Source organism: Apus apus, chromosome 5 (assembly GCF_020740795.1).
Source record: "Apus apus isolate bApuApu2 chromosome 5, bApuApu2.pri.cur, whole genome shotgun sequence".
NCBI lineage: Eukaryota > Metazoa > Chordata > Aves > Apodiformes > Apodidae > Apus > Apus apus.
The window spans coordinates 49,323,078-49,349,388 of NC_067286.1; the positions used below are offsets into that span (position 1 = coordinate 49,323,078).

At 39.5% G+C, this 26,311-nt stretch overlaps 3 protein-coding genes across 7 annotated transcripts in view; 1 reads left to right on the top strand and 2 right to left on the bottom strand.

The window, feature by feature from the left end:
* Window positions 1-77: 77 nt before the first annotated feature.
* On the bottom strand, window positions 78-16,208 carry ATXN3 (ataxin 3). 3 transcript variants are annotated; one of them, XM_051621310.1, is made up of 11 exons: window positions 16,154-16,208; window positions 13,470-13,634; window positions 12,893-12,937; window positions 11,503-11,588; window positions 11,025-11,091; window positions 8,621-8,708; window positions 8,236-8,368; window positions 7,011-7,186; window positions 6,461-6,584; window positions 5,628-5,716; window positions 78-4,986 (listed from the first exon to the last, which is right to left on the bottom strand). In XM_051621310.1, the coding sequence occupies exons 1-11, from the start codon at window positions 16,175-16,177 to the stop codon at window positions 4,892-4,894; spliced, it is 1,092 nt and encodes a 363-aa protein (XP_051477270.1). In that variant the 5' UTR covers window positions 16,178-16,208; the 3' UTR covers window positions 78-4,891. The 3 variants fall into 3 exon arrangements, with proteins under 3 accessions (XP_051477270.1, XP_051477271.1, XP_051477272.1); XM_051621311.1 differs by having other exon boundaries at window positions 13,470-13,630; window positions 16,154-16,183; XM_051621312.1 differs by lacking the exons at window positions 11,025-11,091; window positions 11,503-11,588 and having other exon boundaries at window positions 16,154-16,200.
* A 469-nt stretch (window positions 16,209-16,677) lies between these two features.
* NDUFB1 (NADH:ubiquinone oxidoreductase subunit B1) lies at window positions 16,678-21,009 on the bottom strand. Of its 2 annotated transcripts, none has more exons than XM_051620404.1 (3): window positions 20,894-21,009; window positions 19,023-19,167; window positions 16,678-16,982 (listed from the first exon to the last, which is right to left on the bottom strand). In XM_051620404.1, exons 2-3 carry the CDS (start codon window positions 19,160-19,162, stop codon window positions 16,946-16,948), a joined length of 177 nt encoding a protein of 58 aa, XP_051476364.1. In that variant the 5' UTR covers window positions 19,163-19,167; window positions 20,894-21,009; the 3' UTR covers window positions 16,678-16,945. The 2 variants fall into 2 exon arrangements, with proteins under 2 accessions (XP_051476364.1, XP_051476363.1); XM_051620403.1 differs by having other exon boundaries at window positions 19,023-19,164; window positions 20,894-20,978.
* Window positions 21,010-21,069: 60 nt separating this feature from the next.
* Window positions 21,070-26,311, top strand: part of CPSF2 (cleavage and polyadenylation specific factor 2) — a 38,470-nt gene continuing 33,228 nt past the window's right edge. Inside the window, exons 1-6 of one of the 2 annotated variants that reach the window (XM_051620402.1) lie at window positions 21,070-21,153; window positions 21,876-22,061; window positions 23,481-23,640; window positions 23,732-23,837; window positions 25,299-25,428; window positions 25,760-25,875. In XM_051620402.1, coding sequence (XP_051476362.1) covers window positions 21,913-22,061; window positions 23,481-23,640; window positions 23,732-23,837; window positions 25,299-25,428; window positions 25,760-25,875 — 661 coding nt within the window. In that variant the 5' untranslated portion in view covers window positions 21,070-21,153; window positions 21,876-21,912. Of the gene's footprint in view, window positions 21,154-21,875; window positions 22,062-23,480; window positions 23,641-23,731; window positions 23,838-25,298; window positions 25,429-25,759; window positions 25,876-26,311 lie in introns of those variants that run through there. The other variant, XM_051620401.1, reaches the window with a different exon arrangement.

Here is a 26,311-nt window from a genome sequence, read left to right on the forward strand (position 1 = left end):
TAATGTTTGATGATTCTGTGCCCAGTCCACATATAAGGGAAAGCACATGTGCAAATACTTCGGTCAAGAGAGAAACATTAGAAGCTATAATCATATTTATTTAAAAAAGTGATATCAAATACAACCATATATATTCGTGCCTATTTGAATAGCATTTTCAAAATATCAAACAGCACTGCCATTTTCCAGTGACAACAAAGACAAAGCATTTCAGCTTTCCTTTTTTTTTTTAAAGTCATTTTTAGTATTATATGCCTTACATACACTAGAGACAAAAATTATATAGGAATCCAGAGCCAAAAACATGACACTGAAAGCAGTCTCAGAAGAAAAATCTGAAAATTATTTCTAAAATGCACAACTATTAGGCAGATGAAAAAAATTCCCTTCTAAAATCCTAACTCCACAGTTTTGTACACATGGGATTTCATATAGCAAAAAATAAAATATGCTTGCATGCTTTAAGAACAGTATCAAGGTTTTTCTCTTTTTTTTTTTTTTTTTTTGCACAGTGGCATTTAAATACTACATCCCTCTCTGCTCAAACCCTTTTATATATTTTCTCCTGAATTCACACAGGGGTTATATGGGGATGAGTTAAAAAAACAAAGTGTGACAACAATTATTTGCTTTTCTTAACAAAGACAATAAAGTAAAAACATTTTGATTTGGTAAAAGCAGTCACATGAAAAGTCCCATGTACTTTAACATTCTGGAGAACTGCAACTGGGGAAGGAGGTGGCTATGGCAGGTTAAATATTCAAGCATTCCCTCCATGTCTGAACTGCAAATAAGGCAAAATATGTGTGTACAGGTTAAAAAGTTATTGCAAAACAGCTCATGCTTCTGAGATGCAAACCTGGATACAATACAAACAAGCTGCTAATTTTAAACTGAAGAACTGAGTATTTGAATTTGGCCAGTTCAAACATATTAATATGAAGTTTTATTCTTACTGGAACAACTTATTACATGTATGTGGGGAATGGGTGTCCATGTACATCACCTGTTAAGATTGCCCCTCCCATTTTTAAAAATGATTTGTGAGTAACTAGAAAGATTTCCCAGGATCTCTATGCTTTATGCAATACATTAATGGCTTCCCAAGTGAGCAACATAATTTTATACCTAAGCCCTTAAAAAAGTCTCCAATTGAGTTTTTCTTTTCATAGAATCATAGAATTTTCCTTGGATGCTTTTCCTTTAAAATTATGTGCTGCTAAGATGAACTGTACAATATTGTTTGTACGTCTGAATTCCAGAGTTCTCTAATCCCATTCCCCATTATTTTTCTCAGTAAAAAGGCCACCATTTACGTTTTCATCATTATGTTTGAAACAGCTGAATTCTAGAAAAATTTAGACATTTTAGAACTGTAAGACATGATTTTTTAAAAGCCTGTCAGTTTTGTAATAAAACAAAGCTGCTTGCAAGTGACGTTTGTCTGAATTCAGAAACAGAACTTTTGCTAGACATTTGCAGAAGCTATCTGAAACTCCACACCATTGTATAGATTTGTAATAGAAGCAATAGTCCAACATTAAAACACACTGGAGATTTAACTTCATATTGGTTATTTTTAAGTAGTATGAAGTAACTAAGTAAGTATGAAAAAGTACCTTAGCTGAAAATTACATTTAAAGTTTCCAAAGTTGTTTGAGGCGCACAGGGAGCCAAAACTTGGCAGGGTAAGCCAGATTTGTATCACTTTAGTTTAAAGTTCAGAAAAATGGCAGCATTTAAATAGCTCATATTAATATCTGCTGTGCCCAAGAAGAATTGCATTCAAGCATGACTGCATTTTTCCTCCTACTCTCACTACAAAACCATGAAAGCAGTTTACAGAATTACACTTACAGAACTAATTGTGGAAGATATTTACTGTATCACTCACTACCCCTACCACTTTGACTTCAATAGGCAGAAAACCATAAATTGTGTCACATGGACTATTCACCGTAAGGAAGACAGTAAAAATCTGATGGATGAATGAAATCTGATATTCCCTCAAACATCATACTGTACTTAAAAAAAAATCCTGGTCCTTTACAATGGACTTTGGCCTAAAGCTGCAACACGGGGAAAAAAAAACCCTTCAGCTTGACAGAACAGATAACACTAGGAATAGGCTATAAATTAGTAAACACTTATGAGCATAGTTCAACCACGTTGATAACTGATTATCACTGGAAAAATGCACACTAAAAAAGGTGATTGGCTTTTTATTGACAGCTTCTTGGCAGGTCCACACATTTTGAACTTTAGGCCTGGGTTATAAAATATGTACATGTCAGCAATTACTATTAAGTCATTTCCTTTGATGCAATGCACATACATAGCTTAAACTGGTACCTCTTAACTGCTTGACTAGGCAGATACACCTGCCTCATTAACCTTGACATTCCTCTGAAAATCCTAGTGGTACTGGTAGAGTGACAGCGTTTCTACACAGAAAGGAATAGTGAGCCCTGTAATGATGGGACACTGTTGTGCTTTTCAGGCACTATTTCTTTATATTCCTTACATATTAAAACACCTGCATGATGAAGTAACTTAGAGTTATTTGAAAGTTCAAATGGAAACCTCCATGCTTTTGTGATTATAAAAACATGTAATCGTCATGGGTTACAGTTAATTCAAGGGGCTGTTTTGGTTTGTTCTGTTGTTTTGTTTTTTTAATATAGGGCTGCTACACTATATAGGTATAGAAATAATATATTTTTATTTTATTCTTACAATAGAGGCTAAAAGATCCAAGTACTGGTATCAAATTGCTAGCCTACACCTATTAGCAAAAAGGAGAGTCTTATTTTAGAATCAGTTTATGGCACAACAAAAGAAGGGAAATTAAAGCTGTGGAGAATTTACAGTTAAGCAACGAAATGATTCAGTGCTTGACATGTTTTCAGTTTCATATATCCTTTTAAACTGAAAACAGACATTCATACCCTGGAAAATAATAGCATTTCAAAATGGCATATGCACACACGGACTTTTAAAGCCATTGTTTAGCTGTACTAATTAGAGATGTTACAGATACTAATTACAATGTGCATGACAGGGTAATTTTAAAAAGAGAAAATTTTACATCACTTTTTAAAAGGTAGTGCTGCATCAGTCAAAATCCATGTAGTCTTACACATACTAGTGGTTCTGGTGACGTTGGTGGAAATTCAGTGCACAGGTAAGGAAAAGAGATTTTAGCACAATTATGTATAATATAATAATATCCTAAGCTATCAAGAAACCACTACTGTAAACAAATCTTTACTGAGAGTTAAGAGCCCTTTCACATACAGTACCACTTGATGCTGAGTGTAGATTTCCATCTAGCTACCATTAATTTCACACTAATTTGAACTGATGTTACTATTGTGCAATAATACAACTTTGGAGTATTTTGATAAATTTAGGGTTATCTTCAAAAGATTCTTAGAATGCTTGTGCTAACTGTTAATGCATTAAATGGACTAAAGCTTACATATTCTATCTCCAACATATTTTCATACTATGTATATGTAAACAGAATTCGTATTTCAAGCACCATTTAGGAATATGAAACATATCTCAATTGAAGTTGAAAGTCAGGTTTGGTCATCCTGTTACACATTCATCCTGGGTATGAAAGCAAATGTCTTACAACCAATACAAGAAGCTCTCTCACATACTATGCTCCCCAATTTTTCTCAGGATCAGAAATAGCATGATAAAAATCGTAAGGTGCATGAATAAAGGCCATTCCTGAAAAAGCTGCAACATTCTGACAGACACTCATAAAAAGCATTTCAGAAAGAACATCCACACCAACATAAATATTCATTCTTAAAATAACTACTTGCACAGGGGTCATTTCAGACTGCAGGAATGCACCTTATGTATGTGGCACTGACTTTATGGCACCTAAATCCCCTCATCCTTCCTCTTAGACTCAGTTCCAGCTCTTTCATAGTGAAAGGTCAGAATGAAGGGTTGAGCTTGAAGAGGAAAAAAAAGACTCCAGAAGAGGTAGAAAAGAATACTGGTTTAACCCAACTGATTATATGCTATTTTTATAGTAAATACAGTGACATAACTGGGAAGAACATAATAAAACAAAAACAAACTAAGAAAAAAATACAAACAAAAAAAGGAAAGTTATCTGCTGAAAGACAATAGGGCAATGCAAAAATCCTACTTTAAACATGGATCTAAAAATGTTACAGTTGGAACCAAAAGTAAAACCAGAGAGTGTTGGAAGGTCAAAAGTCACTAGAGGTTCAGGAGTAATGTCATGATTAACAATGCACTGAAGATTTTAATTGCAAAGTATGAAATTTATAGATTCATCTTTCTCCTGCAGAATGGGTCATTTCAAAAGTGGACAGCAGGATCAAAAAGTTGACATTAAGTCATTCAGAATATACAATCCCTAAATAAATTATCTAACATAAACAGAATTTAATTATTTTTCCCATTTTAAGTAATTTCTTATAGAGATCTTCGTAAGTTACAAGCACAACTTATTACTCGTATCTCTTTTTCCACTAGTACTGAAGGAAATCAGTTGGCACCTTTTGTGTACTCTCTGTAGAATTCTTCAAAACAATTCAAACTTGCTTTTTAAATGCAAGTAACAAAGTTAGACACATGTAGCAGCTGTAAATGTGAATAGCTGAAGTAATTTTAATACAGCCTCTGTGGTGAACAGATGTTCTGTAGTAGAAGTGCTACAGTTTTCTAAATTAGTGCAAAATTATTTTCTGTTTGCAGATTTCCTCTAAACTCTGACCTCCAGCCCGCCTTTCATTCCTGCTTCCAGAACTCTGAAATGAACCCTGTTTGTGCAACATCCACACAGTAAAATTATAATGAAGACTTAGTATTTTGACAATAAAAGGGGGAAAAAAAGTTGTCATTTCTCCTCTTCTTTATTCAAGTGGTTTCTAACTGATTCCAAAGACATATTCATGGCTGCTTGAAGCATGTCTTCTTCACTCATATCACCACCTAATGGAAAGAAATGTGTTGTAATAAATGCACAGAACCAGTTTTCAACTTTAGTTAAAGGCTTTCAATGTTCCTTTTGTTCACACCCACCTGTTCTCACCCCACCCCCAACATGGTGGGTATTTTTGTTTTTTAAAATTATTGAACATTTTGCACTTAGATTTCCATCCACAGTGATCAGTTTGTCACAAGTAATATGCATGAATTTTTAATCACCAATACTTAATACTGGTAAGGCCTAAATACTCATGTTCTACCAAAAACTGCTTCCAGTAATTTGGTCAGGTATTACTCCAAGTTTATTACATTGTCATACAACTTCAAAAGTCATTTAGAGAATAAATTGTTTACAATTTGTAACGCTCAAGACGAACAAAACAATAAAAGCAAAGCCAGACTCAAATGGTTTAATAGTAACACTCTTTACTTTGAAATGTGATATTGACTTCCAAAGCAGAACAGGCTTTACAAGAAAGCAATCCTTTGCTTCACTGCCACAGAGACTAATTAATGGCTATGATACATAGTCTGAATGCCTGCTGGAGCGAGGAAGTAGGAAGACAAGGAAAGTTAGGAAACAGCACAACACAAAGGTGAAAAAGAAATATTTCAGTGTTGGAAATAAGTTTAAAAAACAATACCTGGGTCAGCTTCTGAAGTGCCTGAGCTTAGAGCTGGCTTGTCATGTAGGTTCAAGGTCTGATCTTGCTGCTGTAGCTCCTGTTGCTGCCTGAAAGTGTTACAGATTTGTAAGAGAGTAGGGTTAACATCAGTAGGAGATCTGTATCAGGTCTACTTCATTGTAAGGAATGACAAGAGTGAGAAGTAGATGGTGTTTTTTAGTACAAGACCACCCCTGCACCTAAAATCTCTTCAATCATTTCACCCTGCTAACCTTCAGATTATTATTGTCCCAACATTATATTCCAAGTCATAGTACTGTTTTCCCAGAATTTGGATGTTCTGCATTCCTATCCTATCATGCAAAGTCTAAATCCTCCAATCCATGCCATTTCTCTTTGGTCTTTATTTCCTCTATCACTAGGAGACAGAAATAAGGAAAAGCTACAACAATAACCCAACTATGTATTAAAAGGTACACAAAAACAGCAACATAAAATATTTAATGTGATGCACATTAGAGGCATCATTACCAGAAAGAAAGTCTTAGAGAAATAATACTTTTTTTCAGAAAGATAATTACAGACATTCACAGGATTTAATTTAAAATATTTCTGTAATGTGTATATATTCTTTCTTCACAAGAACAATGTTGCATTACTAACAGATTCCCTCTTATTTACAGTTTTCTTCATAGGAACCATCTGGGAGTAGCAAAATTCAGGTAATGTTAGGAAAACATGTTACAAAGATAAAATTAAGTTAGACCTCAGTCAGAAACCCATCCACACCCCAAAAACACTGAAAAATACAACATGTACTTCCACATGCACTTTTCTATCAACTACTTTACTTTTCAAAATATGCTTGTCTTCTCCTTCGCAGTTCTTCTGAAGAAAGAGACTCTGTCTGACTGGTGTGAGGCGACTGAGGAACATTCTGTGGTAATGAGTCCAAGAACTCACTTTGACGACTACCTAAAACCAGAACATGCCATATCCTACTAATTACAGTAAAACGAAGTTAGCAAAATAAATATAGCTTAAGAAAATGTCTTCAAACTTGAGAGGAAGAAAGAGACTTGGATAAATAAGCACCTAGGCTAGCTTCCCTTGATATATCTCCCTTGTCACAGTAGGACTGTTTCCCTTCCCTCCTGCCACCCCTTGCCAATTTGTTCTTGTTTCCTAATGATCAACAGTAACACGGAAGTTGCAACTTTCCGAAAAGAAGAATGGAGATAGCTACAGGAAATGCTGAATTGTCCTTCCATGCCTCAAAGCCAGTCTTTTCAGAGAGCTTGATGCATGCTGGAAAAAGTGCCTGGCTGAAGTTCGTTTTAGTAGCTGCCTAAAGCATACGCAACATGAACACTGTAAGAGAAACTTAGATGAGCATTGCACCTTGCATGCTGAGTTGAATGGCTCTGCGAAGATCGGCTTCTTCATCTTCCATATCAACTTCTTGCCTACTTAGAGCCAGGGCTCTCTGAAAATTCTCTTCATCTTCATCTAACATGCCTGTCCCATCAAAAGGATGGTTAACTTCTACTGCTTGGTCCACATCACTTCTGGGTAGCCTGTGAAATTTATGGCAGAATTCAGACAGAAGTTATGGTAACTTTTACTTCGGTATTTAAAGTAAGTATTTTCTGCTGCTTTAACTCTACCTTTTTTTTTTTTTTTACTTTGGAAAAAATTCTGTGTTAAAAAGTACAAAAGAGCTGCAAACAGCTTGCAGCTGTAAAAATTAAAATACTGCAACTCTGAACCCATGCATATGTTGCCGAGAATCTGTTTGACAGGAAAAGCTTCAAAAACAACAAGGCTACACAAAGCAGTAAGATATGTTGTTTGAGCATATTGCTATTTAGACAATTACACCAGTAGAAAATATTGCATGTGGTCTCCTTCTTTGGAAGCTTTGATGACTACACCAGAGTAACAGATCCTCTGCAAACTATACCCACTTTCTGTGTTATTGCCAAGTAATTTGTTTTTATTCCATCAATTTACACCACCAGTTTGTGTTTACAAAATGGAATGAATAACAATGAATTAATTCCTCTGAAAAGCCTTAACACTTTTCATCAGTATGCAATTTATTTACTATGAAAATATGATAAAATTATTGCAGAAGTAGTATGCTTTCAAGGGTGTTTGTATTAGCTGTATGTATCACAACCAAGCACCACCACAACATTCACAGTGAAATTATTCCAAAAGGGAACAATGTATTTGATACGGAATTCAGATACAGGTTTCTTGTTCTTTTCTACTTAGGACAGAATGCACAAGCCAGTCTTACTTATAGATTGCTTACCATTAAACATAGTTTGGAAAGGTTTGCTAACCCGTTTTACTGTAATTGGAAAAATATCATAATCCTGAAGTCAAAAATCTGCACCATACAACACCTATGCTTGTGTAAAGATAGAATCCTTATTAAGGTATTTTTTGCCCACTTAAAAATACACCAAAAATACAGCAACTTGCTTTGACTGTGTGCAACAGTATTGCACTAGAGGTACTTCTAATTATGTCTTAAGGGGGTTGTCTCCACATAGGCATTAATCATGGAAACCAATCATACTGAACATCATTAAAATGAAATCTCTGTTTACCATACCTCTGATCTCTTAGCTGTGCTGTCTCCTCTCCAATTAGTTTTGGTCGCTGCATCTGCTGTACCCGAATCATCTGCAATAGCTGATCAGCCTCACAGTCTGGCAGGTCACCTTTTACTACAAATATGGAATAACCTGAGAAAAATAAATCATAAGTCTACAGCATTAAGGTGTGTGCATAACCACTCTAAAATGCACACTATATGGAACACAATGATGTGCAATTTATTACAATGTAAGGCTCTACCTTTCAATAACAGGACTTGGGTTATTTCACTATTTCAATCATAAAACTAAGGGTAGTTAATTGAATACATAAGTTCTAATAAATAATTATTATTACCTACTTTTAATTAATGAGATTTAATATCTGCAAGTTACTATTACCTTCCTGTTGTAATTGAGCCAAGAAAAGTGCAAGATATGTATCTGATATTAGTTCTGGACCCATCAAGAGAGAGTTCAAGTTAAACCACTGTAATTAAGACAAAAAAAAAGGTTTGAGAGAACAAATTAGCATAAAGATTGCTCGGTTATCCATTTCTGTACATTGTGGTCATTGTCTATGATGGAATATCCGAATAAATCTAGTAAAATAAATTATCAAACTAAAAGTCTTTTGAAGCACAATGCCTATACTGCTGAAGGTTACCCCTCAAATGCTCTTCAGCTAACAGGAGATCTGAAGCAGGGCAGTTACTGCCTGCTTTATTACTGAACACTGGTACCAGGCACACAGACTAAAATAGGTAAATCGAAATATAATGGTAGAAGAATTACTTCAGACATCATTCTGAAATTCTGCATAATCCTAATTTTAAATCTGCTCAGAGACTAATGAAGGAAGAAACCCTTCATACAGTAATACTGTATCTTCAGAAATTAAGAGATACAAGAAACACAAGTTGAATTCCTTCCTTTAAGTATTTTCGTTAAACATGCTGCCTTAATAACTGGTGATGCTGGAAATTATTTTTTACTTCTCTCTGAGATAATGTTTAAATTTAAAAATTAAGAAAAGTGAACTCTAGTATGCTGATAGTGCAGCTTAACATTACAATAGGGGACACTTGAGATAAACATACAGAGATAACTGAAGAAGATAACTAGCCATTTATAATACTACTTCTAGAGAGAAAAATATATTCAACATGGATGACAAAATGTTCTACCTTTAAAACCCCATATATATTGCAATCAATCTGAAGAACCTTATTATACTAAGCTCATTCAGCATTATCCAATTTTAACCAGGAAGCACAATTTCAGATAGAGTTCTCCTTCTGCTATCTCCATTCTCACAAAAATGTATTTATCTACCCAAACTTCCATACAGGCAGTCATATATGTGCAGTCAGGCCCATGCTATAATTCACCTGGTTTATAGGTAACTATCTACCATTCTGTCAACTCATTTGTCAAAAACACCCTTTGCCACTAGGAGGGGGTAAGAAGTCCAACGGTGTAGGAGTGGAGAAAAAAAACTTCAGTAAAGAAATATGACAAACAGATTACAAACTTTTAAAAGGGAGTATGGAGCAGGAAGGTTTTGGCTTTAACTGTAACAGAACACAAACAGGTCAAATCTAAGTCAACCTATTTTGTCTTCTTTACTCTCTAGATAACAGACTCCTAGTATTGTCTTAATGTGACTACAAGCCAGATGTACAAGCAAAAACAACTGAAAATATTTGGGGCTGGAAGGCTATCTCACAAAATTCCACACAACATGGTTGTAAATATAGTAAGGAACTTTTCTGCACTTTTAAGCGATCATTCAGCCTTCTAGATACCAAATATATAAAAAACACCTGTAAACATTAGCCAGTTTTAAGCTAAAAGCAGAATAGCAGCATTTGGTTTGTTTACTCACATAAGACTTTTTTTTTTAATCTGGATGACTAACACAGGTAGCCACCACTAACAAAACAAACCAAATGGATATAGAGACTCCTATTCACAATGGTATAATCTAAAAGCTTATTTCATTAACATTTTCTATGGCAAAAAAAAACAACCTGAAAAAACCAATCACCAAACCAGCTTATGTTGTATAAAAGCTTATGCAGGATGATCCAGCACAATGATTGGCTACTGAAATAAAACACCACACTGGTGTTACAAGGGATGTGGATGTGACTTATTATGAATGTGCCATATACTTGTATGGCCATCCCCTACCTTTAGTAATTATTTTCTGCTTATAATGTAACTGTTTCAGAAAGTTCTCGCAAACAGTGCAAAATTGTAATACTGCTTTCCCCAACCTTACCCTGATGGGTACTCTTAAATATGAGCAGCCTTAAGTATTAATACATTTGAAATTTGATCTTCTTCTTGTACCTACTGTCCATTTAAATTAACAAAATCATTTTTACAATGTCAATAATTTAGTGCATTAAAATAAGTGTGCATTCTATAGGGATCCTAATAATTGTCTAGGACTTCCCCTGATCACCCCCAATTTTTTTCTGCTCTTTTTCATGCAAAAAAGAAAAAACAGAGCTCAAAATGTCACACAGACTATCAGAGCTGCAGCTCCCTGGAGGACAGGTTCATCCTTAGGTCTTTCCCCAGGCTAATATTAATTAAAAATTGCCTGGCATTTTGGTGATATAACAAACATTTACCTTTTTTCTCCTTTTTTTTTTCTTTTTTTTTTTTTTTTAATATGGACTACTACTTAAGCAGATTGCAGCAAAAGCTTGCAAAAGCCAAGGTCTACTTGCAACCACTTTTCCACCCCCATTCTGAAGTAAATTTTTAAATAAAAAAAAAAAGACAATGTCACCTGTTTTCCTAACTTTCGAACTGTAAACCAGTGTTCCTTATAATTACAAATAAATGATTTTTCATTTCTGTAAAAAGAAAAACAAAAGTATAGATAAAATTAAATACTTTAATATAGGAGTGTATATTAAACGTTTAATTTCTTTCTTACCACTAATTAAAAATTATATAATAAAATGTCAGTAATACAACTGCTGATGTTACAGAGTACTCATACTGCTTTTATAAAATGTACGAAATTGTCAACATTACTGAAATCTCCATATACCTGTGACGTCACAGATACTGAGATACCATGAAGACACAGAGGACAGATGCTCAAGTACACCCCCCCCAAAAAAAAAAAATGACGGGGATAGTAAAAGCTTCAGAATGCAACAGAGCTTGAAAGAATAATTTTAAAGTAAGATTTAAATAATAGATTAAGAATATTTTTTTTCTGTAAAATGAAACAGGGTGCTAAGAAAAAAAAGTCTTACATAGGGTCGATCCCAAGCCTCTGATACTCTGGGCTGTTGAAGAGGATTAGTTCTAAACCCCAAACTTTCAAGGCATTGCTTATAACCTGTCAAAAAATTGCACTTTTCGTAAGTTAAAACAGTCAAATCTACATTTAAGCAATACAACCATCTTAGCTGCTATGAACAACTATACTGTTTGCATAAAAAACAGATTTCAAAATACTGCTAGGTAAGCTAGGAATTATTCAAAGCACAGCTGTCATGAATCTATACGCACACATAACGTGCATACTCTGTCTAGGCAGAAGTAACAAAACTAGGCTTTAACTGAGATGTGCTAATAAGGTTACTCCCCCAGACAAAACTTCACCTCCCACAGACACTTCATGAATTGTCATCTCTCTACTCTCAAAATACCGCTCTGCCTTCCCTGCTCCCCAAAATATGTCATCCTTGCCTACAGTAACTGCTGGAAATTTTGCACCACTGGATTGCCACTGGATCAGTCAGACAACATCAGCACAAACTCTTTCACAATAACTCTTTCAAGCTATTTGAAATAATGCTGTAAGAACTCTTAAATTAACAATTCATCTTCCTTTCAGTGACCCAACTATGTAGTAAGTGAGCAAAGCAATGACAAGCAAAACCAGTGGAGTATGAGGAAGCATTTTTTTCAGCTTTCATCTTGAAGCAGCACAATCAAGAGTACAAGAAATGCCAAACCATTAATGGTTTTTAACTGCATAGAAAAGCAGTTCTGTCTTGCCATAAGGAAGAGAGGTTCTCAAGGGATCCTGGAGCACTGACAAGCACCTCTGAAAGCTCAGGAGACAGCCAAAGGTGCAAAGCATTGCCTACAGCTCTAGTCTGTACACAAGCCCCAACTCAGTGTTCAATACCTTTTTCTGATTTAAGTATTTCTTATTAATTACTTTTCCATTGTAGCAACACTAAAGTGTCCGGAGTGTTCTATAAAATCCTGAATGAAGGTATTGCCACTTTTTCCATTCTGTAGATCACTGTGATAATCTTGTAACCATTGCCAAGGGCTTTACAGTGTATAATTTCAGAAAACAACCTCAAGTCTGCTTTTTCACCTGTAGCCTATGGGTGCCAAGGTCTACACCTTAAGTGCCTGTAAGAAGCAACTTAGAAATCAAGCTTATTGCCAGAGGTGTCATTTCACAGCTCAGGAGTCTGTGCTTCTACTGTGTGGCTCAGGTCCCATGAACTGAAGAACTGCAAGTCACTGCTCTTAATAGAAAACACTCTGAAGATTTCCAAGTTCAGCACTTAATCCCATTAAGCCTATGAACTGGAAACTAGATGAAAAAGCTCAATGCCATTTAAATTATATTAAAGAACATATATTGCATAAATAAACAATTCTGTCAGCCATGCTTACTTGAATTGAGAAGAATCCACTATCATCCATATTTACAGAAGGCTGCTGCTCAGTGTGAAGTTGGGAGGGAGAAAAGGGAAAAATAATTTAAGCAGAAAAAGTAAAAAATAATTCAGTTTTGAAAATAAATATAACTGCACATACTTAGAGAAACAACAAAATATGTTCTGGTCTGTAAGGCTAATTACAATGCCCAAATAAGCTTACTAATTAAAAACTCAAACCTTTAATTTAGAAATGCTCAGTGCCTAAAGGACAGACAGGCATGGGAACTTGTTTCTGTCTCTGCCACTGCCTTACAAAAACAAAAGGCCATTTGCTAATCCTCCTCCTTCCCATGCCTGACTTTCCTACCTGTAAGATGAAGACAATGTGGCTTTTTGTAGAACGACTGTAAAGCTGCATTAGTTTCATTTAAAAACACTAAATGTAAGATGCACAAATGAAAAAGCCTATAAATGTAAGTTTTAGCACAAGAAAATTAACTTTTTCTAGCTATGCAAGAATAGCAGGTCTGTTCTACACAAGATGAGATTTCAGGCAAATATCAAGCAACCTCAAATTAATAAGATTTTACCTGTAAAAACGTTCTGTATTCTTCACTAGACACTCCTCCCTCAGCCATTCTCATTCTTTCTTCCTCATCCAACTGTTGTGCAATAGAGGATAACTCAACAGGACTAAAATATTCCCCTTGTAGCAAATTATTCAGACAGTGCTGAGCACACAATGAGCCTTCTTGCTAACATTGGAAGAGAAAAAAAATCAAAGACAGCAAAGAAAAGGCAAGTTAATGTTTTACTCTGCAAAATTACTTACCATTTAATTCTGGCTAACTTCCTGCCCTCCCCACTCACCCAGAATCAGGATCATTTACTTGAGAACTCCAATGTGCATGCATGCTATTTAAAACAAAACTACAATTCTTCAACAAAAATAAAGAACACCCCTCCCTCCCACCAAGCCCACAGAAACTAAGAATACAACAGCATGCCTTGGAGGAGTATTCTTTAAATTACCATGAAAGCCTCATAAACATCATATGCATAAATCTCCCATAATCTCCCTTACAGCATGAACCTTGAAAGCTCCTTTTAGGCCAGATCACAGAATCTTCCTAGGCCTTCATCACTCAATTAAGAAATCGGTTATTACAGCTAGACTGGCTGTACAGCCAGGGTCCAGCAGCATCCAGAAACCTCCTCCAGCTGACATCCTTCCCACAACTAGAAACTCAAGACTGAACACCTGTTCCCATCCCTTCAGGACCACATCCCCGCTGCTGGTCAGATGGTAAAACTGTAACAGAGGAACCTGCTCAAGAATCACAAGAATCTGGTTTCTCCACCAGAATGATATGAAACTGATTTAGAAACAAAGATATATTAGAATACCTTTGAAAATTAACTGTATTACAGGCTTAAAACCTAATTTCACTAAAAGGACCTTCTAGTATTTCTACTGGTTTATTTTAAATTAATAAACATTAATTTTAATACGCAAAATTTCTACATGTTAAGTGCAAAATGTATTTTATTTTTTTTTTGGTGCACAGAATACTGCATCTTTCCATAATCTGAAAACCCCTAATTGAAACTTATCCTGATATAAACTGTTGCCCTGTTTTCAGTGTTTCAACCACTTGCGTCTTATCAAAGAAGGGGCCAACTTCTAACATGGGGCTCCTTAAACCCTACTTTCTGCAATTGTCATTCCCCTGTTAAAAATACTACATTGTTTAGGTCTCTGCTTTGTTAAACCTCATTTATAATTACCATGCTGTTCACTGGTTTTTATTGGAATGCCTGAAGTGTGCAGATTCAGATTTAAGTGTGGGGGGTGTGCATGTACATGATGGGGGTGGAATACCCCTTTAAAAAGACAGAGGTTCATTTAATTTTTCCCTAGAATAATAATGATACAATAAAAATCTTGTACTCCAATAGAAAAAAAAAAAAAGACACTCCTGTGTAATTACGTTACCAAGAAAGAGTTACATTTTGCAGGAGACACCCAAGACTGAGCCCCTCCTTCCCCAAAAACCTGTAGCAACTACAAATTACAACCAACTTGTAACTTGGCACGCATTATTTGCTGTCACTTTAATTTCAGCAGTTTCATTATCAGACAAAGTAACTGAGTGATAAAATAGTTACCATTTCATACTGTGATAGGCTAGGCCAAACAAAAGAGAGGTACACTTGCTTTGAACTCATTTTCAAATCTGGACTGGAGCTCAAGGTCACTGTAGCTGAGGCCATAATAGCAGAAATCCAACACTCATCCTTCAAACAGCAGCTGTTTAACACCACAATGCTTGCCATGTTTTGCTACCCAAATGTAGTTTGAAAGAACATTCCTTAGGTTCTACAGCCTTCAGGACAGTAATTTATTGTTTTTAAGAATATTATACTGCTATCTTGCTTTATTTGCTAGGTAAATCAACCAATATGCATGAGAACAGTGTATAAAAACTGATGTTAGTCTAAACAAGATACAGGTGCAGAGACACTGGCAAGACACATGAAAAAATACAATCATATTTGAATAGCATATTTGAATTAAAGCAAAAATGATGTATATTTGGGAACCTGGATAAATCACAGCAGTTCATAGAAACATTCGTCCTCCAAAACAGGAAACACCGATCAGCACACAGAAGCACGGTACATGAATTAGGACTTCCTGAACAGTTCTCATCTCTCCTGCCTGCTTCAGAACCCCAACCAAGAAGGGCCGGAGCTGTGCCTGAGGGCGCACACAGCCCTGCCCGCCGCTGCTCATCTCCAGGCGCAGCTCTCAGCCGCACGGCCTCTCTCTCCAGAAACAGGGGCAGCTCTAGCTTGCACCTCCCCGCACTTGCGGTCTGTTTCGGAAGGCCCCAGAAGAGCAGTCACCGCGCGAAGGGACACGCCGAGGCTCAACCCCAGCCCTCCTTCGGCTCCACTAACACTTCCCTTCCCCGCAGAGGCGGCAGGCCTGAAAGGGCCGAGCCACAGGGGCCGGCAGGGCCGCGAGAGGGCCCAGCTCCCTCCCAGACGCAGCAAGCCGGACCGCCGCCTCACCCCGCTACCGGGAGGGGCCAAGAGCTCCCCGCGGGGACCAGGGGCTGCCCGGGGCCAGCGCAGGGACAGGAGACCCGGCCGCCGCCCCGAACGGCAGCTCCTCGGAGGAATGACTCCTGGCCCGGACGGCGCAGCTGGTGCTAGGCCGGCCAGGAGGCCCGCGCGAGGAGCGGGGCCCCCGCAGCCCCTCACTCACCCGCTCGTGGAAGATCGACTCCATGTTTATTGTCACCGGCCGCCGCCCCCGCCTCCCCTGCGGCCCCAGCCAATCACGCCTCTTCTGCTGCCACCGCCGCGGCGGCCAATCCGCGCGGGCCCCGCCCGGGCGCGGCAGCCCGGATGGCGGGGCCGGGGCAGCGCCCCCCGCCGGGCAGGAGGCCGCGGGGCTGCCCCCCCCAGCTGCCGCCCCGCGCGGCGCAGGGAGCGCCCTGCGAGCCCCGGGAACGCGGAGGGTCTGTTGTTCTCGTCACGAACGTGGGTTCTGCGACACCCCGAGTTCCCCGTTTCCTCCGAAAGGGCTGATTTCCCCGTGGCCCAGCGAAGGCCCAGCCGTGCCCGCTCCCCGCTGCGTCACAGGCCGCGGGGCCAGCCCAGGAGCCCAGGCACTAAACACCGCCGACCGCAGCCCGGCTGTACATTCAGTACTCCCGTGAAAGCTCGCTCATAAACGAGCTATAAATACATCAATTCCAAAACAAACAGATCAATAACCACAAAAAATAGCTTTGCATAGTTTTTCTTTATTCTGCAATTCTTCCTACCCCCTCCAGAGCATGGACTAAGGGAATTCCTGGACACAGATTAGTCATGTCATGAAATCATCTTCCAAAAAGTAAAACTGGAAATTAAACGAGCACTGATGAACTGCAAGTGCCCTTTACATACATAGCTTTACATATTCTCTCAAGATAAAAACCATAACCCTATTATTTCAATATGTGAGAAGATGATGAATCAAATGACAGTATTTTCAATTAATCAGCAGCCTTTATTTCCATGTAGTTTCTTCACCAGGCTTCAATTCTCTGTATGGAAAGAAAACAAAACAAAACAAGAGAAAAGAGACCAAAATTAGGATAACTTCTATAGAAAAATTACTAATAAATGTGATTAGTTACTCCATAATACCTTAGTTGTGAGAGTTAAGCATAAATTAAACTTTCCTTGCAATCCTTGTCTTTCAATACTGATAATCTCCCTCTTTTCTTTCCAGAGCTTCAATGGATAGTCCTCCTAACTTTCCCATGCACTTAAAATGGCAGCATAAACCTGACCTCCAAGGACTTAACAGGTTTCTTAATGGGACCCAAAAGGAAAAATTCTACTTCTTTTAGACACAAACATTGATTAATTTTGTGGGAATAGAACTAGGTGTGCAAGGAGAAGGGATTTTTGCAAAACGCTCAAATTGACCAGCCGAATTTTGCCAGAAACTGCAGCAAGAAAAGTGCTAATGTAAGCAGTGGATTATGTCAGAAATTTTCTTATTCAGAATCAATTTAGGTGAGACCAGATTAAACACAAAACACCTGCAAACTGGTAATAACATTGCTACTATTAGTCCAGATGTGCAGTGTAATTTTTTTCCTGTTGTTTCATTAACCCTACGGTCTAGTACAGAAATAGGAGAACTGATGCAGATAAGGCAATGCACTCATTTATCTAAATTCTCCCTGAGAAATCAGCCAGTTAAGCCCAAACTGATGAGTATATCTAATCATATCCTTCAGTGAAGATACAGCAGTTGCAACATAAACATATAAATATGTTAATTTTTCAAAACTTGGTTCTTATTTTAAAATGACAAAAATTTAGAAAGTTAGTTTAAAAGTGCTGAAAAAAAATAATATAGAAGTTTGTTGTAATCAACTGAAAAGTTGAAAATTATAATTCAAGCACCATGTTTCCTGCTGAAGTTTTAGAGAGAGACAAAATAGTGCTTTCCACATTTCATGACTAAGAACTTGACAGCCATTAATAAGCTTTGGAGAGCCAGAGCCTTTCCTACTAATGTGAAAATACCTTCTTTTTCAAAATTATTTCATTTCAAATCAGTAACTAGTAAATTGAAAACTAATTAGGAGCCAAAAAAGATTAATTTTCCATTTAAAATTCCCAAACAACAATAAGATACAAGACATGGCATTCTCCTAGCTGTAGAATCTTCAACGACATGGAGAAAAAGAAAATTCATATCTACAGAAAATACTTCCCTAACTTGTTAATTTACTTTTACATTGAAGTACATTTTATAGCTCTTCTCCCCAATTTGATGCACATTTAACATTATTCAGTTAGGTATACACTTTCACACATTTTCCCCTGACCTAACTGATCAACCTCCCCAAAACCACACTACAGGTTTTCCTGGAAAGTACATTTTCTAGTAGAAGTAGTATTTTTATTTCAGTCCTTCAAGATTGCATTTTATTAGTAGCACTGCAAGTTTAGTTTTATTTTAAAAGCAACAGTGCTAGGCACTAACAATTCCTATATAGAGAAGACTAAGTTAACGTAATAGTGGTGTGAATTACATCATAAGCTTACTTTCTTACTTAACTCTGTAAAGGGCAAAGGATAATGAAAGCAAATGCTTAGGTTTTATTTGTTTAAGAGGATTTTTCCTAGCAACATGAGTTTCTCGTACATTTGCATATTAAATGTTTGTATTTTTGAACTTCTGTAGTACACCTTTCTAATAAGTTTATTTAGATGCAAACCAGTGTCTTAGCATTCACTAATGTCTGTATTTGTTTATCTTGCACTTATGATTCACTGGTGCAATTAATTATTTTAAATAAAATATTTTTACTAAAATGTCAAACCAATAGTCTTTTCTTTCATTACTAAAATGGCTCCTACACCTCAATTTCCAGAGGGCAGTAGTGACCTAAAACCCCTCATGACTTCTTGCTGAAATGTTTAGGGCTTTCTTGCCTGTAATATTTTGACAGCAACACTGATTTTGTTGTTTGGTTGGTTTCATACTTAAGACTCTCAAAAAGAGCGGAGAAGCATTTTGCAATATAATTGAATATATATATATGAGGCATCAAAAAGCAGACCTTCTATATAATAAGCTCTTGTTTCTGAAGGCTGACAGTTTTTCATCATTCATTCGGTCCAAATAGCATCCAACCACAAATCCTAAGGGAACAAGGATGTGAACCCAGTGATCACGCAAAGCTTGGGCGAAATTCACCATGACTGCTAAAAAGAAAAGCATAACAGATAAGAGTTACTGATGAACTGTACATGGAAACTGTTGCACACCTGGCACCTTTAATCTCCTTCACTGGGATCCTAATATAGCATAATAAACATGAGGGCCAAACACATCCTGCGAGACCCGTGCTGTTCTGAAATCCATACACAGGTTTCTTAGGAATAATCCTAAATAACTCTTGACCCTGGGAAATAGGAATTTATCCCAAAACGGGAGAAAACCAGAACATCTCTTCTAAGATATCCCTGGTGAAATAGTTGCATGTAAGTGCTCTAGAGTAATTAATCCATTAAAGTAACTCTAACGATACAGAAGCTTGCTGTTCTGTAAAACATTACAGCCTAAACTCCTGTAGATGGATGCTTTGCTATCTGTAACAAGACTGAAGGATAAGCTGTACTGTGGGAAATGGTTTACTTCTCCACGTAAGTCTAAACAAAACGCCTTTTCAGTCAGCAAAGGCCTTCTGCTGATGATACCCAGCTAACAGACCAAAACCAGGCCTACCGCTCAAGGACAAACGCAAGCAGAACAGGTGGGATACAAGCCCCCGCCGCGTTGCTGCCGGTTGCCGGGGAAACCAAGCCGCTGCCCCCGCTGCCGAGCCGCGAGGGGCTGCCCCCCGGAACCAGGGACCTCGGGACCTGCCCTCGCTGCCTGCTGAGGGGGCACCCGCTGCTGCTGGGGAAGCGGCCGCCGGAGGGGACCCGCCGGAGGGGACCCGCCTGGCCGCGGGAGGGTAACCACTCCATACCCCCCTCCCCACGCTTGCACACACAGCGCAAGCTCTTTAAGGAGAACTGCGTCGGGCTTGCCCTCCTCCCTCCCTCTCCCGTGATCCACAACCCTCTCTCGGAGAGAGCATCTTAAGGGCACAGCACTTTTTGCGTTACCTCCCCGAAGAGCACAGTACTTTTGCATCACTTCCCTGATACATCCCTGGTAGCCATTTGCCATTTTTACATTTTCCATAAACCTCATCCTTCAGTTTCTGTTAACTCTTAATAAACCGGCTAATTCGTAAAATAAGCATTGGTCCCAGTGGCAACTGGTGAGCGCGGTGAGGGCGGTATTCTAACCTCCACCCGAAAACGCGGTCCCGCAGCGCCCGTTCCCCTCTGAGAGGCGAGCCCCACCTTCCCTGGGGAATCGACAGAGAAGCCAGAAAGGACATTTCTAAAACCCAGAGAGCCTTTTCCAACCTCACTAACCAAAACCTTCCAGATTAGCGTCTTGCTGGAAAAGACACCGGGGAAGTCATACAGCTGGGAGGTCAAAACGCCACAGGAAGGACCGCGGGCAGCCGCCGCGGGACAGCGCAGCCGGGCACCCGGGCCGCGGGGGAGCAGGGCGGGACGCGCCGCGCTCTGCAGGCCGCTCCCTCAGCCGGGCGCCACGGCGCCTGCGGCCGCCGCTCACGGGACTCGCCCACGGGAGGGCCCTGCCAGCGCTCCCGGCTACGCCGAGCGCACTGAAACGCCCCCCCGAACCTGCCCGGGAGCCTGCCCGGGAGCCTGCCCGTCCTCCGCACGCCCCTGCCCGCAGGGACAAGGGGGCCGCGGCGCCGAGGGGCGCTCCCGCCCGGCCCGTGTCCAGCCGAAGGGACAGGAGACAGGGCAAGGCGCTCCCGGCGAAGACTCCTACCGGAACCACAGAACCCCCTCTCGACTACTCCTGGCCCTCCCCTCCCCCGCTGACCCCCGCCGTTACCGCCGCTCGCCGCCACCGAGCCCCGCGCTGCGGCCAGACCAAGGGCACCCGGCGCCGCTAGCAGGCCGGGCGAGCCCAGCGGCGGTGCGGGGAGCAGGGGAGCAGGGCCCGCACCCCCGGCGGCCTCGCAGTGGTGCCGCCCGCGACCCTTCACCTTCCCGCCCCTTTCCCCGCCTCCCGCAAGATGGCGGAGGGCGCCGCGCCGGCGGGCGGCGGAGGGCGCGCGCCCCGGGGGGCCTGAGGGAGCCCAGCGCGGGCAGGTACCGGCGGGGCGGGGTGGTGGGCTGGGCCGGGCTGGCACCGGCACCGGCGCTCGCTGCTGAACGCCCCTCTCTTTTCCCCGGGAGTCGCGCTCGGCCCGCTGCCGAGGCGTGAGGCGCCCAGCTTGTGCTCGCCGAGCTCACCCTCCTCTGCATCCCTCTTCTCTTCCTTCTCTCTTCCACTTGAGGCTGCGGTTGGCGCAGGGCTCGCCCCGGGGACGCCGGGCTCGCCCGGCGAGCCTCACACGCCCCTTAGGGCCGGACCGCTGTCTCGGCGGCGGGGCCCGGAGAGGCGCTGCGGCCGCCGTGCAGAGCGGCTGGCCTCCCGGCCCTGTCCTGCCCCCCTCCCGGCCCCCCGTCCTGCCCCCCTCCCGGCCCCCCATCCAGCCTCCCGCGGTCACCCGGCTGGTGGGGCCGCGGCCCCCGACGCGCCGTGTCTGGGTGTCCCCACCCGGCCCCGGGTGGGAGCTACCGCAGGCTGCCCTGCTCCTGGTGATCCCTTTTTTAGATTGTAAACAACCTCTTTCTAACAACCGAGTACCCACGGCGATCAAAAGTTAATATATGAAACCTACTAATCGGTATGTAGTAGCTGCATTGATGGTATTTTCACAACTTGTAGTGAAAATCCTGTGTAGTCTTTAGAAACACATAAATTTAGGTCTAAATAAATAGGCTTTTCCTTTGGATTGGTCAATGAAACATTTTCTTCCCCACTCCAGATTAGTTCGTTTGGAGGTTAAACACGTGGAGAGGAAAATGACATCGATTATCAAGCTGACTACGCTGTCGGGGGTGCAGGAGGAATCTGCCCTTTGCTATCTGTTGCAAGTAGATGAATTTCGTTTTCTTTTGGACTGTGGCTGGGATGAGAACTTTTCTATGGATATTATTGATTCCCTGAGGAAGTAAGTAGTTACGTTCATATACTTTTTTTTCTTCCTTAGTAGGTCTTGTCCTTTTCTGAAGGCTTTCAGAGAACCATTCAGTGGTATGTGTATGGTGGCGTTAAATCCAAAATGGTTCTTTTTTTCTGATGTTGTTTGAAATATATTTTATATTAAGGGAGTTGTACTGCTGAAACATTTCCAGTAAAAACTTAAGGCTTTTTTATGTGAGTCTAATGAGTTACATCTATTAACTGTATTTTTTTTAAGCTGGTCTGTGTTTGGTTTGGCTCGGATGTTTCAGTTTTTGTCATAAACGTGACACAGAGCAGAGTTTATGGGAGGCTGACCTTGGCTCTAAACTAATTTAGCATGTTAACTAAGTTTAAAGAACCCTTCGTGTATGTAGGCTGAATTCAGAGTGGTTCAACTCTCGCCTCGTGTTTCAAGTTGAATAGACGGTCAGTCAGGAAAGCAGCTTCTGTTAGTTATCCCAGCCCTGCAAGGAAATCAACCTGCCTAGACTTCAGTACCGAACTTCTGCGGGTTCACAGCAAGGAGCTTTGCTGATGCAAACACTGATTGCAATGTTAGGAGTGAAACGTGGAAATTCTGAATGAAAAGTAAGCTTTGTGATTTTTTTTTTTTTTAATAGATTTACTTTTTTAGCGTTGACACGCTGGTATGTAATAAGGATAACTTACAAGTTTTTTCAAGTGTCTTATCTGAGAAGCAATTAGATAAAATCCCCTTTTTAATAAGCCCTAATTTAGAAGAACATGTGTACCCCAGCTACTGTGTGAGGGAACAAAAAGCTTTCAGCTCAACTTGTATTGTCACTTGTTGCATATGTTTTAGGCCCTCAAGTTTTTCAGTCATCATAGGTAGTACATTTTTAGCCTGAGTTCTTATTTTATGTAACACTTTGCAAGAAAAAAACCTTCTGCTTTTAAAATTAATAATCCCCCCCAAATTTATGTGACACTCTTCTAAAATGATGTATTTTACTTTTTCTGTCTTTAAATAAATACATTTTGATTTGATCAGTGTCACTTGACAGCTTTGGTCCTGTCAAATGGTCTTGATTGTCAGAAGAAGTGTTGTAGTCTGTTTTAGTTTTTTAGCTGTATAAGTAACTTGTAGCATGTCTGCAGTGATAGTATTTTTTGCCCCTCAGTTAATGTACATTCTGATATGGACTAGTATATAGTCCTACTATATATAAAGGCCTTTCTAATAAATAATGTGAAACTTGTGTTCTAGGCCTTGAAATTATGTTTTCAGAGGTCATTTGCATTTTTAAGTACTTGAATATTTGGAAATACCTGTAACTTCAAATTAAGATTTCTAGAACTTTGCTCTAAACCTGGAAAGATTTAAGTTTTATATAACACCATACAGAACTCTTTTCATCAACATCTGTTCTCCATCTCTTTGTAGACATGTACACCAGGTTGATGCTGTTCTTCTTTCTCATCCTGACCCTCTACATCTTGGTGCACTTCCATATGCAGTTGGAAAAATGGGGTTGAATTGTGCCATTTATGCAACTATTCCTGTATATAAAATGGGTCAGATGTTTATGTATGATCTCTACCAGGTATATTTAAGTTGATACTTTCATACACAGTATCTTCGATGTGGCAGAGTGCTCAGGTCCCTGAATGCTCTATACTTCTTATTTATTTTAGTCCCGCCATAATACTGAAGATTTCACACTCTTTACATTGGATGATGTAGATGCGGCCTTCGATAAGATACAGCAGCTGAAGTTTTCTCAGATTGTGAACTTGAAAGGTAAAATTGTCACCCAAGTTTCAATGAATGACTTAATGACAGGCAACAGAGGCACTAAGAGTTAAAGTAACTGTTTTTTAAAGTGAGTAAGTTTTCGAATGCTGTGCATTTTGCAGGGCTGCATGCAGTAGCTCTGTGTCAGTCTGTATCAGCTGAGCATTTGCTTCATTACTTGTATATGTAAACAGGTAGAATTTCCACTTAATGATGAGGACGTGATGCAAAAGCATATTTAGACATTTATCTCTCTTTGTTTTTTTGTAACTTCTTGGAATTTGCTCGTGTCTCTCAAAAGCATTTACCTATGCCTAGTTGTAGATACCTCAGAACTCTTCAATAACCAATAACACAAAGAAAAGCTTTCTAGAGAACAAGTAAAATGCAGAGATTAAGCTACTGCATTTGGACGATTTCATGAGGAAATATTCACTGGCTCTGAATGATGCTCAGTTTAGCTTATTGCTTAGAACTGTAGAGTCTGGACAACTGAAAGCTTTTCACTCTTGTTGAATGTGAAGATCAGAATGAAAAGAAAACCTGTTCTTGAACAAAGACATACAAGCTGGCCACAAGCAGCTTGTATCTCCCGATTCCTGAATGCTACTGCCTTGTAATTTTGGAAAACATGGGATGCCATCCTTGAAAGACTGACCGTTTTCCAAGGAATTTGTATCAAAGCTACGTCTGCTGCCAATTTTTACATCTTAGAAGTAATTTTAGTGAACAACTTTTTAAAAATGCCTTTTTCTTATGTAATGGAAGTGATTTTAAAAGGACTCGATGGATGCATCTAAGAAGATAATTTCTATTTTAATCATTATTATTAAAGCTGTGCACTGCTGTTCTAGTTCATGGAATTTGGCAAAGTCAGTGAGTGATGGTCATAGGTGATTTAGTTGTACTCTTGACAAAGATCCAGGCTAGCACCAGTGATGAGGAACGACAGTGCCTTTAAAACAAAAAAACTGTCAGGTGCTGAAAAGATCCATCATCCCTTACTGCAGCACATAGACAACTTTCCTGGTGTTGTTTGACTTGTGTGTTTGTCATTCTGGAAAACTTCCAGTAATTTAGATGTGTCTGTAAGTATCTGGACAGTGAATGACAAAGTAAACAGTTTGCCTTTCACCAGTATACTCGCTTTCGTGTGACATGTATGTTACATAATGTGTTGCTGTCCCAGCAGCTCTGCAGTCTCTCTGAGTACCAGTGGGAGGTGGAGGGAAGAAGTGATCTTCACTTTTGTTTCTTTCTCTGGAAGCAAAATATAGCTGAATTGCAAAAAACTTTGAAATTAATGGCTAGATGGAAAGGACAGTTGTGTTGCTGATTGTTCATACTTCATTTGACTTTTTCACCTCTGGTAATTTTTGCATTCAGTTGTTTAAAACTATTGTCTGTTATTCAGAGTAATGGATTTTAATACATCTAATATACCAAAAATATTGAAAACTTCTGTAGGCAAAGGACATGGTTTGTCAATCACACCATTGCCAGCTGGCCACATGATAGGAGGCACGATTTGGAAGATTGTCAAGGATGGAGAGGAAGAAATTGTTTATGCAGTTGATTTCAACCACAAGAGGGAGATGTAAGTTCAGCATAGCAATATGTATTTCTTAGATGTTGTGTTAGGTGTGCATCATTTAGTGTGTGATGAACAAGTATGGAAGTAGCAGTGCCTTTCCAGCTCTAATAAGATGACTAATTTCACTTGCATTCATGTTAATCAATTTGAAAAAGCATAAAAGCATTATCTCTGGGTTTCTGTAGTCTGTTCAGTTTTATTTATTTGTGAGTTTGAAGAAGGAAGCATTCAGCTACTGAGGAGTTTGATTTCTGTACATGCAAACATCTAGAAGCCAGCTGTCTTATTTTTTCTCTACAATATAAAAAGTGAGATTTCGCCTCTTTTTCCACAGCCATCTGAATGGATGTTCCTTGGAAATGTTGAGCAGGCCTTCATTACTTATTACAGATTCATTTAATGCTACATATGTACAACCCAGGAGGAAACAAAGGGATGAACAGCTACTGAGTATGTATCCTGTTTGGGCTTGAAAATGACAGTAGTGCTATTCATTAGCTCCTGTAAATTGTTTTCCTCTGAGAAATTCATCAGCATCCAAGCTAAGAACCTTTACTAAAATTCAACAATTTTTTAATTACTCTTTTCTGGTGGTACTGGTCTTGTAGGTTAAACAGATTCGTGAAAACAATAAATTATATTTGAAAATAGTGTATTTTACACAGTATCAACTCTTCTCTTCTTAAAGGATTTTTAAATTACCCTTCTCAGCACTTTCTTTTTTAAACTTCGTTTGAGGGTTTTTTAATTAAAAAAAAGAAAATTAAAAAGTTATATGAAGGCAGTGAGATCTTCAGACCTACCACTATAGTAACTCCAGCTCCCTTTGATTTTGGTGGAAGTGTAGTTTTGGATCTCCTTTGAAGTTTAATTTATTTTGTGTTCA

What these genes read in the sequence shown, in the direction of transcription:
- NDUFB1 (XM_051620404.1), bottom strand. Translation starts at nt 19,162, where the DNA reads ATGGTGAATTTCGCCCAAGCTTTGCGTGATCACTGGGTTCACATCCTT. An exon ending in AAGAGCTTATTATATAGAAG is followed by an intron (nt 16,983 to 19,022) that starts GTCTGCTTTTTG and finishes CTTTCCATACAG; the next exon opens with AGAATTGAAGCCTGGTGAAG.
- ATXN3 (XM_051621310.1), bottom strand. Translation starts at nt 16,177, where the DNA reads ATGGAGTCGATCTTCCACGAGCGG. An exon ending in AGGCTTGGGATCGACCCTAT is followed by an intron (nt 11,092 to 11,502) that starts GTAAGACTTTTT and finishes TTCTTTTTACAG; the next exon opens with AAATGAAAAATCATTTATTT. An exon ending in CATTCAACTCAGCATGCAAG is followed by an intron (nt 6,585 to 7,010) that starts GTGCAATGCTCA and finishes TTCTGGTTTTAG; the next exon opens with GTAGTCGTCAAAGTGAGTTC.